Source organism: Pteronotus mesoamericanus, unplaced genomic scaffold, assembly GCF_021234165.1.
Source record: "Pteronotus mesoamericanus isolate MK-2021 breed Mesoamerican mustached bat unplaced genomic scaffold, CSHL_Meso_final contig_557, whole genome shotgun sequence".
Taxonomy (NCBI): Eukaryota; Metazoa; Chordata; class Mammalia; order Chiroptera; family Mormoopidae; genus Pteronotus; species Pteronotus mesoamericanus.
Window position 1 is genome coordinate 5512999 of NW_026555200.1, and position 16189 is coordinate 5529187.

Below are 16189 nucleotides of genomic sequence, written 5' to 3' on the forward strand. Positions count from 1 at the left end.
CTTCCCGATGCTTGCTGCTTACCTAGGCTTCAGGTCTTAGCTAAGGACCGCCCCCCAACCCCAGACCCCTGCCGCCACTTGCCCATGCCCAAAAAAGTCAGGCTTGCCCTCCCCACAGCTGCCCGCCCTTATCTCCACTGCTCGGGCGGCTCCTTTCATCTGCTGTCCTCGCCAGACCTTGAAGGCAGGAATCACATCTTACTCACTGGTGTATCCACCAAAGACCAAATATTTCCTAAAATAGCGGGATATGCTAACATGGAGAAGAAAAAGTCAGAGTCATCGGACAGGTTTATTGAAGCGAAACAGCTTTCCCACAATGCAAGTGGTTTCTGGCGCAGGCTCTCTGACCACAAGGCCCCATCACCAAGCCAGGACAGGTTGACACCTGTTCATTCTGGAATATGGCCTGGTATTAAGCCTCAGCCCTGCGCGGCCCCGCTGTTGGACGCGGATCAGGCTCTCTGGAACGTCTGCCTGCACACTTGGCCCTCGCAGAACATTTCCTAGGGATCAGGAGGGAGGGAAGAAGAAGATGACTTGGCATGTGGTCTATCAGTATTCGCAATGCTCTGACACCAAGTGTGTGCGGTTTTTTCCTTCCTGACACCAATTATGTGCTGTCTTTTCCAACCCCCTTCTCCAACTCTGACGCCCACTGGTATCCATTAAGTCAACTCAATTCTGACACTAACAATCCAAAGTGAGTGCAGAGCCTGCAGGCCTGGGGCTCACTGTTCCCTCTCCAGATGTCAATTGCGAGTCCCTGGTCACCTATACTTCTGACCAACCAGTGAGGGTTCCCGTGACTCCCTCTTCAAGTCCAATAATTCGCTAGAATGGCTCACAAAACTCAGGAACACACGTCAATTATGTGCACAGGTGTTTTGTTAAGGCCACAACGCAGGAACAGCCCCGTGGAACAGATGCATAGGAGAAGGTACTGACCAAGAGCTTGGGGCAGGGGCCAGGGGCATGTGGAGCTTCCAGGCCTCTCCAGGAGTCCCACGCTCCCAGCACGTCAACATTCCCACCCCCTCCGGAAGCTCCCTGGACTCCTTCACTTAGGAGGTTTTATGGAGGTTCCATTACATAGGCACAACTGGTTGATTGAATCATTAGCTATTGGTGAGTAACTCAATCTCTAGCCTCCAAGGGTCTGCTTGGGCAGAGTTCCTGGACATGCCCAAGGAGGATGTGTGCAATTCGAACATTACTTCTCACAGCCAACTAACCCGAATTCTCAAACATACTTGTATTTTCTTTGTGATGCCGTTTTTGTGATGGCGAGTTTCCTGCTTTGTTTTTATTGTCAGAAGATTGTGAGAGTTGTCAATCTAGAATCAAAATGTCTTCGGTGCCGTTGTAATCAAAGCCTCCCCTGACCCTCAAAGACCATTCCAACTTTAAGACTAGCGCTCTAATTTTGTTTTCATGGATTTCACCTAGATTTCATACACGTGTTAAGGCAAACAAGGCATATAGTTGAAAGCACACATTCTTGTCAGATCTGGATTTCAGTCTCGCTGTGCGGCCTTGGGGAATTTCTAAACCTCAATCTCTTCATTTGTAAATGGGGAAAGCAGTATCTCTTTCAAGGTACTGTCTTGAAGACTAAGTGAGATAATCCCCTCAGAGGACTTACCATGTAACTGGGCACAAAGTCATCACTTGAAAAATGTAAGCATCATAACACACATGGCAGGAAGAGATTCTCGCTGAAAAAGCTCTCTGTAAGCCTTGAGGTACAATAGTATACCTTCAAGATTATGTTTAGAAATATATTAGGTTGAGCTATAATTTACATGTTCATGAAGTGCTCGTTGGCGGCATGGGACAGCGATGCACCCTTTTGGAAGTGAGTAAGGCAATGAAGCAGCAAGAGGCAATGATGTGTGGCCTCAGGCCACAGTGACCCCTCTGTGAGTTCTTCCCGAGGGAATAAGGCCATGGGGGTAGAAAGCTCTAGGTACACGAATTTAAGCAAACCTGGAAATTCATTAACCCGGCGGAATATTGTGTGGCAAGTTTGCTACCTTATTTTATATATTCAACTAAAATATAATGACTTCAACAGGAAAATTATCTAGAAACCTGGAATATGTTTTTATATGAAATGAAAAAGCAGAATATTCTGACAGAGACCAGAAGATAACACATCAAGTAGAAAGTGTTGAAATAACGGGATTGCTGGTCATGGCTTCCTGTTTAACATTTTCTTCAATATTATATCGCCTCACTAACAATAAGAACAATGTGCCCTGGCTGGTGTAGCTCAGTGGGCCGAGCGCCGGCCTGTGAACCAAAGGGTCCCCAGTTTGATTCCCAGTCAGGTCACAGGCCTGGGTTGCAGGCCAGTTCCCCAGCCGGGGGCGTGTGAAATGCAACCACACATTGATATTTCTCTCCCTCTCTTCCCCTCTCTAAATAAATAAATAAATAAATAAATAAAATCTTTTAAAAAAAAGAAAAAGAACAATGTGGCAAGTACCAGGTGGAGCTTGTCGCCTTCAATCCAATGGGTCCAGCCTCTGTCCTTCTTTTCCCCCTTCTGGACACAGGTGAGTCTGTCATTGTCCCAGGTGACCAAGCTCTGCATGACAGAGGAGAGAAACCTTAGTTTGTTCTAGCAGGATCCTCGACTATTCCTAAGTACAGTGCCAATTATCTTGCCTGATAAAGAGCTTATGTTATTACTTTCATCTTTACCTTGCATTTTCTGTTATCCAGGCCTTTGTTATCTTCATCAAATTCTTCTCCAACTTTAAATTGAACAAGGTAGTTCCTTAGGCTGCTGTACGTGTGTATGGTAAAAGAATCCCCATTTTGCTCAATCACTTTCTGTGGCTTCAGCAGCTTGGCTATCTTACGAGTGGCAAAGTCAATACCTTCAAAAGAGTAATAATGATAAAAAGAAATCTCAACTTTCATCTGAGATGCAAAAGCAAAGACCTTTACAGCTATTCTCAAAATCATTGCATTTGATTGCTAGTATTTCTTTTACAATGTCAATGTCATTTGTCACCACAATTGGATCTATAGGGAAAGATATCCTTGCAAACCTCCAACCAGAGGCTGATTAAAAGGATTCAACAGCCGCCCTGGCTGGTGTGGCTCAGTGCATTAAATGCTGGCCTGCAAACCAAAAGGTTTCAGGTTCAGTTCCCAGTCAGGGTACATGCCTGGGGTGCAGGTCCATGTTTCTCTCTCCCCCTTTCTCCCTCCCTTCTCTTCTCTCTAAAAATAAATAAACAAAATCTTAAAAAAAAAAAAAAAGGTCCACTTGCTTTCAGAGGACACTCATGAGGCTGGCTGCGCGTTGCCGATGATGGGACTGAGGCTGACGGAAGCTGGGCACGGCAGAGCCACTCTTGGAACCCCCGCCAGCGGCTGACAGGGGGACGAGAAAGCCAAGGGGACAGGGCTCAGGCCCCTAACCCAACCTCGATGACAGCCACTCTGCCCTTTTCTGCTTTTATGTATTGACACTTCAAATAAAAACAGAATCTAAACAGTTTCTGAACAACCATTTGAAAAAAACCTCAAAAACAACTGCAATCCTTTAGGAATCTTGAATAAGCTTTAAAGAAGGGTCACACCCATGGAATACTGAGAAGATCAGGGTTTGGGTGTAGAAAGTGGATTTGAATCCCATTGCTCACTTATTAGCTTTGAGAACATTATGTGGCTAGAGGTTGTAAATGCTCTCTACCTGTCCTTCAGGAATTTAAAATCAAGAATAAAGGTGAAACGGCATAATCTAAACCTTCCTTTAAGAAGAGAATCTGCTCCCCTGGCTGGTATGGCTCAGTGCACTGAGCGCCAGCCTGCAAACCAAAGGGTCACCAGTTCAATTCCCAGTCAGGGCACATGCTTGGCTTGCGGGCCAGGTCTGTGGTTGGGGGCATGTGAGAGGCAACCTGTCGATGTATCTCTCATACATCCCTCTCTTTCTTCCTCCCCTCCTATCTCTCTAAACATGAATAAACAAAATCTTTTTTTTTTTTTTAAAGAAGAGAATCTGCTCCCATCAAAGGCAAATTGAAAACAATCTTCTTGAACTTAAAAACACTTTGATTATTTGAGTTCTGGGCCATAGATCCCTCTATATGCCATGTGCTGTTTTTAAAAAGAATCTGAATATAAGACATTGAATAGTTCACTAAGCACTTGGTTAACTTAAATATTTAACTGGGACAAAAATCTCAAGCTCTATTTTTGGCTAAAAGGGATAGATCGCCTGGTTGTATCTTCCTTCCACCCAATGAACAAGATAAGGACTTTCTGGTTTTTATTACAGGAGCTATCTTTATTCCCCTGAAATATAAACCTGTGTGTTTAAAAAAAAAACGTTTTAGTTCACTGTGTAAAGTCATAAGACATGGCTCAGATAGGAGAGAATGCTAACTCACAAAATGGGCTTAATTCAAACAACTGAATTTAAAAGGAGTTTTCATTCTTTAAATAAAATATAAGATTTATTGTATGTTCTCTACCAAAGTCTCCTTGTAAGTCTTTTTTTGTTAATTTTTTATTGTGGTAAAATAGACAAATTTTACCATTTTACCCATTTTTAAGCATACAATTCAGTGGCTTCGTACAGTCACAATGTTATGCAACTATCAACATTATTCCTTTCCAGAATTTTTTTATTCTCCTGAACAGAAACTCTGTACCCGTGGGGTTCAGGACACGGTCACTCAACACAGGGCACCTTAGTGTAGTGCGTCTACCTCTGCAAGCAGAGGGCAGAAGGGATGGAAAAAAGAGGCTGGCCTCTGGTAATTAAGAGAGATTATTAAGGGGAACTTACATACGAAGCATGTCTTCGGCAGCTACAAGACGAAATGGATCCCCTCACTGCTTGGCAAGTGCCAAAATATCATCTAGGGTAAAGGTGGGGACAGTCGCAAGTACTAGTACGTAAATGCTACCAAGTACAGGAAATTACGTTACGTGCCTAACTAGGTCACGACCACATGTGTTCCAGGAACCAGCGCACAGCAGGAGGCACGGGCAAGGCCCTGATTTCTGTCCGAATGAACACTGATTACGACCGGACAGTCTCTCTCTAAGGGGGGGTTGCAGAAAGTTACACCTTTCTGACCTGGCCCAGCTTGCAGGACAGACATTGGCCATGTCATAGAACAGTCTCTCACCCACACTCCCTGTCCCGTCTGTACCAGGACAGACAGAAGTTAGGAGACAACCTTTGACTCTTATCAGCCTGGAAATGGCACCAGGAGAATCTACATAATCAACTTTACTAACTAGCCCTTCTTTTCCATTAGTTTTCTCATATATTTACTTCCCCATTATTTGCCACCCTGGAAACGGAAAGTCCTTTTGTCTTGTCGCTCCTCTACAAAATTATTACTCTTTGCTAAGATGCTACATAAGCTCAAGTTCTGACTGCTCCTTTGAGGTACTCATTGCTGCGTACCCCTGAGTGTACGCAGGATGCGTGTGCTAAATTTCTGTTTGTCTGTCTCTTGCTAATCTCTCTTCCGTTAGTCTAATTTAGAGAGCCCCAGCCAATGAACCAGATAGGTAGAGGGGAACAATTTTTTGAGTAATAAAATCAGATCAATGTAAATCAGATTTCGTTTGAGAAGCTCTAGCCTTCCCTACTTAGTGTGAGAAAGGGAGGGGAGGAGAATCCTACCAAGGGGTCAGAGACCTTAAAACCATGCCTGGGCCAGAGAACTGTACATTTCACAAAGGGTTAAAATGACCAATTTTATGTTATCCATATTTTATCACAGGAAAAAAAATTGGATTCCTGTCTTAACTTACAGATGGAGAAACTGAGGCCCCGCATCAGATCAAAGGAGGAGGAGCTGGAGTCGCCCCCAGGCCCCGTTCTCTGGGCCCCAGCTCTGGCTCCTCTGTCAAAAGCGCCACGGATTGGCGTCATTTAGTCAAAAGCACTTGGCACAAAGTAGGTGCTCAGATCCACCAAATCTAAAGACTGAGAGTAAGGGCGGGGCAGACCGGGGTCTGGAAGGAAGGAAGGCCTTCCACCGTTAGGCCGGAAAACTTTCTCCAGCCCCCCTGGGAAACAAGGACATTGGTCAGTCTCCCACCGCACCCCCCACCCCCAACGCATACACCCCGGCTTGACTCAGTGGTCCCTCCGCTCCCTAAGCGCTCGGGGCTGCTGGCTGGACAGCGGGCGACCCAAGCGGGGGACCCTTTCAGGCACCCACTGACCGCCCCCGCCGCCGCCCCACCCTGGGCTGGAACTGCATCACCAAGGCGGGGAGCGAGGAGGGGCAAGCGGCCTCTAAGGGGCCTGGGATCTTGACACCCCCGAAGTCCTCCGGGGAAGATGTGGACGCCAGAAAACGGAAGATTTCAGACCCGGTTTGAATCTAGCGGGCAGGGAGGGCAGGGCGGGGCGGGGCGCCCGTGCACCGGCCGCGGCCGGAGCTCGGACGCCGGGCTCCGGAGCAGCGCCCGGGACACCGGTGCTGCCGGCCGGGACCTCCCTGGGGCGCCCCTGGGCTCCAGGGATCGGGCCGGCTGCCCAGAGCCGCGCCTTAAAAATGCCTGCAGAGGGGCTTCGGCTGGGACGCCCTCGCGCGTGGCCGCAGTCCCGTGGTGTCCGCGAGCCCTCCTGCGAGGTATCCCACGCCAGCGGCCCTCGCCTGGTTAGAATCCACGCAGGGGCAGGACCCTTGGCCACCCGCGGGGTAGAAGGACGGTCGAGGGGACGACACTAAGGCGGGTCGGGGGGCCAGGCGAGGTCAGGGGGCGGCGGGACGGGCGAGGGACGGGGCGCTGGCGGAGGTGGAAGGACAGGGAGCAGGGGACGGGCGCCCGGACCCGCAGACAGACTGGGTGGGGTGGATCGACGGGGAGGCGGAGGACTACGGGACAGGAGAGACAGCAGGGCTGGGGGACCGGGAACGAGGGGACGGGCAGGTGGAGTGGGGGACGCAGGACAGACTTGGGGGCGCTCAGACGGACGCGCCCGGGGACGAACGCACGCGGGAAGGACAGACAGGGAGCCGGCCGCCCGGGGACACGGACTGACAGGCTGTCGTCCAGACCCAAGACGGGCGCGACCGCCCGCGGCCCCTCCGCCTACCTAGAGCCAGCAGGTAGCCCTCGAAGTTGTCGCTGGTGAGCAGGTTCCAAGTGCCGCTGAGGTCGGCGGGCATGGTGGGGCTGGGCGACTCGGGGGCGCACGGGCTGGCGGGCGGCGCGCTCGGCCCTAAGTGCGGGGCCCCGGGGGCGGGACCGGGCGGCCCGCGAGGGGCGGGGCCGGGGGGCGCCCGACGGTCAGCCCGGGGCAGCCCAGGGCCTTCTGGCTCCCTTCGCTACGGCCCTGGGAAGCTCCGGCTCCTGGGGTTCCTCCTGCTCCAGAGGCATCCGTGGGCCTGCCCAGGCTGTGCTGGGGGCCACACTTTTTTCTCTGCTTCAGGTTAAGGGCCAAGGGGTCGCCTTCAGACTCAGGGCGTTCATCGCTGTGTCCGCTGCAAATAATATATTGATAAACCCAGACCTAGTTGTCTCAATAAACACAGGGTTGTTTTTCTTACCTATCCAGCAGCCCAGGGCTAAGTGGTTGTTGGTCACGATTTGGCAACTCCACAGCGCGGAAGTGGCCTCTCTGTGATTCGGTGGCCTTACCTCACTGTGATGAGCTCCCTGACCGTGGGGTCTACAGCCAGGACACCCTCACATTCAAGGTTGGAATCGGGAGGGAAAGCGCCATCTGCCATTGTCACTTCAGATTTTTCTTTACATTCATTGGACAAAGCTGTATCTTATGCCACTTCCAACTGCAAGGGAGCTCGGGGACTCTAGTACCTAGATTTAGTCCGGACTGTAAAGAAAGGCAAAAGAGAAGGAGTTTGGGAATGTGGGCTAACCTGAAACATTAGCCACAAAAACTATTAATGTATAGGACGCCTCTAAGATGTAAGCATTCATTTCTGACCCCTCTCATGAGCTCTAGACTCCAATATATTAAGAGCCAGAATGTATTGCGTAATTACTGTGTATATTATCATTGGGCACAAAATCCTACTTCTCCAATCGTTACTTCATTCTCTCCATTGACCGAGACAAAGAGAAGGTTAGGTAACTTGCCGAAGCTCACAGAGGTGGTGGAAGAGTCTGGTTGCAAACCTAGGCAGCCTGACTCCTGAGCTCACGTGCCGGCTCTCACTGCCTACTTGACATCTCCACTTGGATGTCTTAAAGGCATCCCGAACTGAACAGGCCCAAGACAGAAAGCGTGAAACGAAAGTATTCTCCAGCTTCCCTCATCTCTGTCAGTTGCACCGCTGGTCACCTGGTTGCTCAAGCCAAACCCAGTCGGTACCATGGATTGCTCCCTTCTCTGCGCACCTGTCTCCAGTCCATCAGCGAGACGTGTTGGTTCTTCCATCCTAACCCAATCCCCCTCTTTTATGTCTTGCCTCCTCCCTGAGCTTGCTGCTTCAGCTCTGATCTCACCAAACCATTCTCCATACTGCAGCCAGGACGAGATTTTGAGAAATGTAATTCAGATCTTATCACTGCTCTGCTTGAAACTCTTCAGTGTTGTCCCATTCTTCTTCTGTTCTTTTAAGATTTTATATATTTATTTTTAGAGAGAAAGGAAGGGAGGGAGAGAGAGGGAGAGACACATCAATGCAAGAGAAAAACATCAGTTGGTTGCTTCTCATAAGCGCCCTAGCCGGGGACTGAACCGGCAACCCAGTCATGTCTCTGACCAGTAATCAAACTGGTGACCTTTTGCTTCACAGGACAACACTCAACCAAATGAGCCACACCGGTCAGGGCATACTTTGTGTGTGGGGGGGGGGAGGGGAGAGAGAGAGAGAGAGAGTGGAAAGGGGGAAGAAAGAGTGGGAGAGAAACATCGATTGCATGCCTTCTGTAAAGGCCCAACTGGGGACCAAAACTGCAACCCAGACACGTGCCCCAATCGGGCATCGAGCCAGCGACCTTTCGGTTTCCAGGACGATGCCCACCTGAGTGAGCCACCCCAGCTGGGGCCCATTTTTCTTAAGTAGAAATTTGCACTCTGCCATGGTACATGAAGCCATTCCTGATCTGGCCTCTGGATACTTCACCGACAGCGGTGCTGCATTCTGACTCAGGACCTCCCATCACACCAGTTTTGTCGTGGCCATGGCTCTGTGAAGAGGTGAGACCCTGTCCTTTTTCAGGGTCTGTATGTGGTGCTCGTCTCTCTGGGGTGTTTTTCTCCTGGTTTTTGTGTGGTTGGCAACTTTGGCATCCAGTTCCAAAGTTACTCTTAAGGGTCCAATCTTTCCTGATCATGCTCTCCGCAGAGAGGAGCGCTCCCCAAATACCCTGGCCTCTTCCAAATGCTTACTTTCTCCTCGTGGAGGTGGCATGAGTTACCTGGTCAAGGGCAACCTGGGCGACCACCATGCTAGTTCCCTGAAGGCGGAAGGAGCATCAAGGACATGCCACTTCCCCCCCTGAAACTGCAGAAGTTCCAGGAAAACCTGAATGAGTTGCTTGCCATTGATCCAGTTTTTATCAACCTGGCTGTGAATCTATCAAAAATTCTAAACACAGGGTATTCCTCTTTTTTCCTTCTCCTCTTTAAACAGGGACTTGAGCGTATGTCTGTTTTACAGGCCCAAACTTTCCCTCCAGTAGCCTGTTCCAAGGTCTAGGCTAGGGGAGTTAGTGTGTAAGTTATTATTGTCTCCCCAGTGTAGTGGATACAAAAATAACAAAAACCATTAAATTTGCTCACAACTCTGCAATGTGGGAAGGGGTCACAGGAGACAGCTCATCTCAGCTTTGTGCGGCAGCAGCTGGGGTAGTAACTTGATCTCAGTTTGGAGGGCTGGGGAAGTCACTTCCAAAATGGCTCAGTCTCCCAGCTGGTACATTGCTTCTGGCTGTCTCTTAGCTGGGTGCCCAGCCAGGCCAGGGGGCAGGGGTCCAGGTTCCTTTTCATGTGGGCCTCAGTGCGGGCTGCTGGGCTCCCTTGCAGCATGGGCGGCTGGCTGGGTTCCAAGAGGGAGCATCCCAGGAGCACCAGGAAGGGGCCGTACCATCTTTTCTGACCTAGTCTCAGAAGTCATGTAACAGCACTTCTACCAGAGTCATAGGCCCGCCCAGATTCAAAGGGAGGGGATGTGGAGCTCATCTCTCAATGTCACATTGTAGGGATAGCAGGTGGGATGGGAGATCTTAGAATAGCCCCCTTTGCAAACACCGTCTGTCGTGGGCACCTAGCCCTCTTTTGGCCCTCACACTAAGTTATGACTTCTAACCTAGACTTTGTCAGTAATGAAGGTGTAATTTTGGTTCTCCACGTGTTTTGTTTTTCATCTTATTGTCTAGTTTGTTTAGAACCTGGACAGAGAAAGCCTTGGATCTCTTCGAAAATCTCTATGAATGTCAGCTTTTCTGAACAGCCTTTGATATACTTCCAATACATGTTTACTCTGCGTCACATCTCTGCTTATTGCCCTCATAACTATCATAACCCATAACGATCATTTTTTCGGTTTGTTTGTCAACTACCTTTTTCATTAAAATTTCAAGGGTGGAGACCATGCTCACCTTGTTTACCACCACAGCGTCGCCAGGGCCTACCACGGTGCTGGGCAAGGGTTCAGTGAATGGTTGCTGAATGAATGGCTACAACTTTTTTTTCCGATTTTTATTTATTGATTTACTTTAGAGAGAGGGGGAGGGTGGGAGAGAGGGGGAGAGAAACATCGACCTGAGAGAGAAGCATCAATCGGTTGCCTCTCAAACGTGCCCCAACCGAGAATGAAACCAGCATCCCAGGCGTGAGACCTGACCAGGAACTGAACTGGCAACCCATCGCTTTGCAAGATGACACCCCACCAATGGAGCCACACTGGTCAGGGCTACCACTTTTTCTAAAGAAGCAAGGCCATTTTCATTGAGGAAACAGAGTGGCATTGCACTGTCACGCTTTGCCTTGCCCAGAATGAGATTGTTGAGTCTCATAACTATAAGGCATTGACTCCTTTGGTGGAACATGAGAGGCTGTTTTCAAAACCCAGACTTGGCTATAGTTGCCACTTAATGGGCACAGAACCATGAACTCTGACCAGATTTCTGGAACATGAAGCCTGTTTAAATCCCAGGCTAACAGGATATGAAGAAATCATACTTACTTCCTACCCTTAAAATCTTATTGTTCCAAATCTTGGCCTGAAAATGGAAGTCACGGGAATAACTAATAATGATGTTAGCACTTGTGCTGGCTGGTATAATAGAAATAACTAATAACAATTTTGGCGTTGGTGCCAGCCCGGGCAGGGGCCATCCGGTTGGGACAGGGTTGGATTTCAGTTCAAGTCGCATAAATGGGACTTGCCCATGGGATAAGGAGTCATTTTTCTCCCTTACAATTCTAAGATGTTTCTTCTAGACAAAGAACAAAATTTTCTCTACAAAGAAAAGAAGGGAGGCCCTGGCTGGTGTGGCTCAGTGGACTGAACGCGGGACTGAGAACTGAAATGTCGTAGGTCTGATCCCCTGTCCGGGCACGTGCCTGGGCTGCGGGCCAGGTCTCCAACTGGAGGCGCGCGAGAGGCAACCACCAGCGGATGTTTCTCTCCCTCTCTCCCTCCCTGTCCCTCTCTCTGAAAATAAATAAATAAAATCTTTTTTAAAAGTTTAAAGAAAGGAAGGGAGAACTTTGGCCCAATTCAAGCCCTATCTTTTCTTCCACTTGATACCAGCAAAGCAAACCGTAGCATGGTAGCCATGGATCCCAAACCGGGTACAGGCACTGCTGCCTCTAGACAGTAATGGGTGTGGATTGATGAGGGGCTCTTGTCGGGGAACCGCTCGTCTGTCACTTGATGGAGCCTGATACTGGTCCAGCAAAGAATGGCATGGATGTCGTGGTGAAGCCCGCACCGTCCATGCCTCCCCTCCCCAGTGCGGGGAAGCGATGCCATCGAGGAGCTGGCCCGGTTCCCGGGGCGGGCCCTGGAGTAGTTGAAGGCTCAGGTGATCACAGAAATCCTGTCTCCTTTGCCAGTGCTTGATTTTAGGGACAAGCAGGTTCACATGAATTTGAAGCAGCCAACAACGTATGGGAAGTTGGATGGGGCTGCTGGGAAAGACGCTTGACTTTAACAGAGCCTTTCTCCGCTTCTGAACATGAACAACAAACACTTGCTACTGGTGACTGTCCGACAACTCAAGGGGCCCCAGATGCAGGACACTGTGACCGGCTGAGTAGGGGGATGAAAGGAACCAGGGTCCTTGATGACGCCGTTGATTCACTGGCCCGTGAGCCCTGAGTCCTGCCTGCCCTCTGTCTCTACTTCTGGTATAAATGTCCTTATTGTTTAAAGCACTTGCAATTGAGCTTCCTGCTACTTGCAGTGGAAAACATCCTGATGTAGACAGTAAAAGTGAGGTACTCTTGTCCCCTGAAGCAACTTGTTTGCCTTTTCCAACCTGTTTGAGGGCACACGACAAGCTAAGTATGGTTCCCTTCCGGGCGTGCTTCACTTGCTGAAGGTACTTAACAAGTGTGGAGGGAAATCCTTACCCTTCCTGAGGACCATCCCTCCCGATGAGAACAGCGTGGCTGGAAACTCAGGTCTGCTTTGGTGGCCCTAACGCTCTGAGCGGCGCTCTTTACACAGCACGTGTGCCAAGAGAACCCCTGGCCCCTGAGGAGCCACCCTGAAGGGAGCAAGTTAGGACTGTGCTTCCCCGGGCCCTCAGCCTCGCTCCCCTGTTCTGCGTCACAGAGGGGAGGATGCTGGCGAGGTTGCCAGACTCTCACTGGCTTCCCATGGAGCTGTTTTTCTTGAGATCCTGAGGCAGGTTGACTAGGGCCAGATGAGTTTTCTTTAATCCTCACCTGAGGGTATGTGCAAGAGTTTTAAAGAGAGAGGAAGGAAGAGAGAGAGACATCAAGGTGAGAGAGAATCATCGATCGGTTGCCTCCTGTATGCACCCCGACCAGAGATCAAATCCACAACCTACGTATGTGCCCTGGTCGGGAATCAAACCCACAACCTAGGTATGTGCCCTGACCGGGAATTGAACCCATACCTTTTTGGTTTACGGGATGACACTCCAACCAACTGAACCACCCAGCCAGGGCCCAAGTGACTTTTTTTTAAAAAAAAAAAAGACTCCTTCTTTTTCTCATCATGCACACACGTGCACATACCCAGATTTTGTGACTCTGTATGATGATGGATGTTAACTAGGCTTACTGGGGCGACCATTATGCGATAGACAGATTCAAATCATATGTCACACACCTGAAACTAATATAATGTTTTATGTCAATTACGCAAAAAAAAAAATCAAAATGAACTCTGAAAACAAAACAAAAAAAAGCCTCCTCTCTTCCTTGACTGCCCCGCACTCCTCAGTTCCTCCCGCTGGTCCTTAGTACAATTGTTTTAATGTAGAAATGAGACTCAAGCATTCCCCACACTGAAGTATTTGTAGATGAAGTCACACATCTGGGCTTTGCTTTCAAAGATTCCGACAAAGCGAAAACAATGGAGGACGCAGGCAACGCAAGGCTGTCAGAGCGTTAAGAACGTTACGGATGAAGCTGGGCGAAGGCTTCATAGCCGTCCATTCTACTGTTCACTAGCTCTATGTTCTGTATGTTCCTTAATGTTTGAAAATGTCATTTTGGTCATGTTACCCATCGGCCTGGGCAGCTTCCTGTGAGGAGCTGCCCCTGGAACGGCCTCGGCCCTGGCTCCCCGCCCTGCAGGCCGCGGGCGCTCACGTGCAGGGCACCTTTGGGAGTGGCTCTGGAGAGGCCCTTGCTGATGCACAAAATGCAGCGGGTTTCCCTCCCCGCCTGCCTGCGGGCAACCCTGCAGCAGAGTCTGTGTCTTACACGTGCCTCCCCTTGGCACTTCGTGTAACAATAGTGTCCCAAGACATGCCCCCTGGTCACACAGCAGGGAAGGGACAGGCGGCAGCGCCGAGTGGTGAGAAGCCAGTGTGAATGCCAACCCTCCACCCTGTCGAGTGTTTCAAGAGTAAAGGGGCCTCAGAGGTCACTGCATTATTTTAGAGAGAGGGACACGGAGTCAAGGGACTCCGTCCGCACGCATGTAACTGACAGGCCTGACACTGAAGACCCGCCTCCCAGCCAGAAAGACGCTTCCTTGGCTGAGTCACGGGCAGTGTCCCTGCCTGCCGGTGTGAAGGCGCCAGCACGGGCAGCTGGGCATCTCCTGCTTTGTCCTGCGCGCAGACCATGGCTCACGTCACCTGCTCCCTCTGCCCTTTTGCTGCCCTAGTTCCAAGGCATTGCTGACATGGGGCATGTTCAGCTGAGTCCTTCTGTGTGGACTGAACCCCTCGGCCATCGCCATCAGACTGTCGTACCGTGGAAAGTTTATTTGCTTGTACTCTTCCCCGTAGGGTGGGTGACAATTTCAATATTTGGCTAAACTATCATTGGCAAAGTCATACATCATGTGAGGTGTGGAGGGTTAAGAGCACAGGCTCCGAGACAAACTGCTCATTCCAGCCTGGCCTGTCGTTGACACCCGCCACCTAGTTCATGAGGCCAGGCCCACAGTAGCGCGCGCCCAGCTCACACTAAGCGCTGGCATTATGGAGTTCAAACAGTGCCGCTCGTAGATGAGTTACAGGTGTCAGAGATGGGCCCGTCTGTGCACCCTCACGTTGGGGCGGAAGCCGCGGGGCCTTTGGGAACAATTAGGAGAATGGCAGAGGAACAGATGTCCATGGCACCCAAAAATAAGTTAGTTAAAGGAGCCTATTTCCTAACACAGTGACTCCTGGGTTCCCAGGAAGGGACTGGGAGGTGGGGTGGAGGAGAGTGGCCCACGCGTTGGGGGCGCTTGCTTCTCCCCAGCGAGGAGACCCTCTGAGGGCAGAGTGCAAGCTGACTTCGATGCACAGAGATGAGCCTAAATCGCCCCTTCGGTTCAATCTCTTCCCCCTGGTCCCCAAGGAGAACCTTCTTTTCTTTTTTTCCCTTGAGTTTCCATAATGTGACTTTATTATTTTGTTAGAAACATCATATACCCCCAAACAGTGAACACCACAAATGTACAAAATGCAGAGTTGGCCTGGCATGGTTCTTGTATGTTACCTGCTATATCCCTTGTCTTAGTTTCCTTGGTAAGGAGGCTGGCCTGGGCTTTTCTGACATTGTACTTGCTCACTAGGGAGTACTAAGTTCTGGAGGTTGGGAATCTCAGATGAAGGTGCCAGTGTGGTCAGATGAGGGCCCGCTTTGGGGGTTGCAGACTCCTAGCTGTCTCCTCCCACGGTGGAAGGGCCCCGCTCCTCTTAATCTAAGAGGTTTGCGGTTCCCCGTTGCCCACTACACCGATAAACAGCAGCAAAAAAAAAAACAAAACCCCTCTCCATGTGCTGTACATTCAACTGAGGGAAGCTGCTGGAGCTGCAGGGTAAGGACTTGCTGTGAGCTTGTTTGCAGCCTTTAAATTGTACCACGCAAGGGTGAAAGGAGCACAACACGTAAAAAGACCAGCACTAAACAAGCAAAACGCCAGCTTTACGCGTTTCCCAAACTCTGACATTGCAACAGCAATTTATGAAAAAGGCATGGAACAGAGGAAACAATGATGTTTTCTTTTTCCTCGATGGAGTTCACAAGTTATTAATGTTTGTTCCCCTGTGAAGTTCATTGTTCTATTTTCTATTACCCAAAGAGGAAGCTCTGTCCTTGAAGATACGCAGAAGCATGCTATTATGCTGTGACATCAGCAGCATCCTTGGTACTGGGACAAAAAGCCAAGCCAGCCAAGCAGCTGGTTTGATGGACAAAGTCGTTGATCCATAAATAGCACAACAAAGGGCTATTTCACCATCGCCAGCTCTCCCCGGGAGGGTCTCCATCCACACGCCTTACCCAGAGGGGCTTGAGGTCAATGTACTCATGGCTGAGCAGGGAATGGGCACTGCTAGGCACAGGGACAACAGAGCATGGGAGACATTTCTAGCGTTGGAACCTTTCTGCAGCTCACACAAGACTTTACATGCACTAATTACAGTTTTGCAGGAGAAGAAATCAAAGCTAAATTTTGATAACTTTCTACTTCTAGATCGTTATTTTCCAGCACTGCTCTGACTCTCAAACTCCACAAAGCTAAGGAGGGAGAAGGATGACCCTCATTTCCATGGTCTGAGATTCTAACTTTTCACT

The 16189-nt window shown here is 49.8% G+C and overlaps 1 protein-coding gene across 2 annotated transcripts; it reads right to left on the reverse strand.

The window, feature by feature from the left end:
- Nucleotides 1-282: 282 nt before the first annotated feature.
- Nucleotides 283-7229, reverse strand: RBP7 (retinol binding protein 7). Of its 2 annotated transcripts, none has more exons than XM_054579652.1 (4): nt 7094-7229; nt 2710-2888; nt 2492-2593; nt 283-506 (listed from the first exon to the last, which is right to left on the reverse strand). In XM_054579652.1, the coding sequence occupies exons 1-4, from the start codon at nt 7164-7166 to the stop codon at nt 456-458; spliced, it is 405 nt and encodes a 134-aa protein (XP_054435627.1). In that variant the 5' UTR covers nt 7167-7229; the 3' UTR covers nt 283-455. The 2 variants fall into 2 exon arrangements, with proteins under 2 accessions (XP_054435627.1, XP_054435625.1); XM_054579650.1 differs by lacking the exon at nt 7094-7229 and adding an exon at nt 5797-5835.
- Between the last annotated feature and the right edge of the window lie 8960 nt (nt 7230-16189).

Coding starts and splice junctions, on each gene's coding strand:
- RBP7 (XM_054579652.1), bottom strand. CDS start 7,166: ATGCCCGCCGACCTCAGCGGCACTTGGAACCTGCTCACCAGCGACAAC. Junction 2,594..2,709: donor TGGATAACAGAAAATGCAAG/GTAAAGATGAAA, acceptor TCTGTCATGCAG/AGCTTGGTCACCTGGGACAA. Junction 507..2,491: donor AAGGCGACAAGCTCCACCTG/GTACTTGCCACA, acceptor CCTGATCCCTAG/GAAATGTTCTGCGAGGGCCA.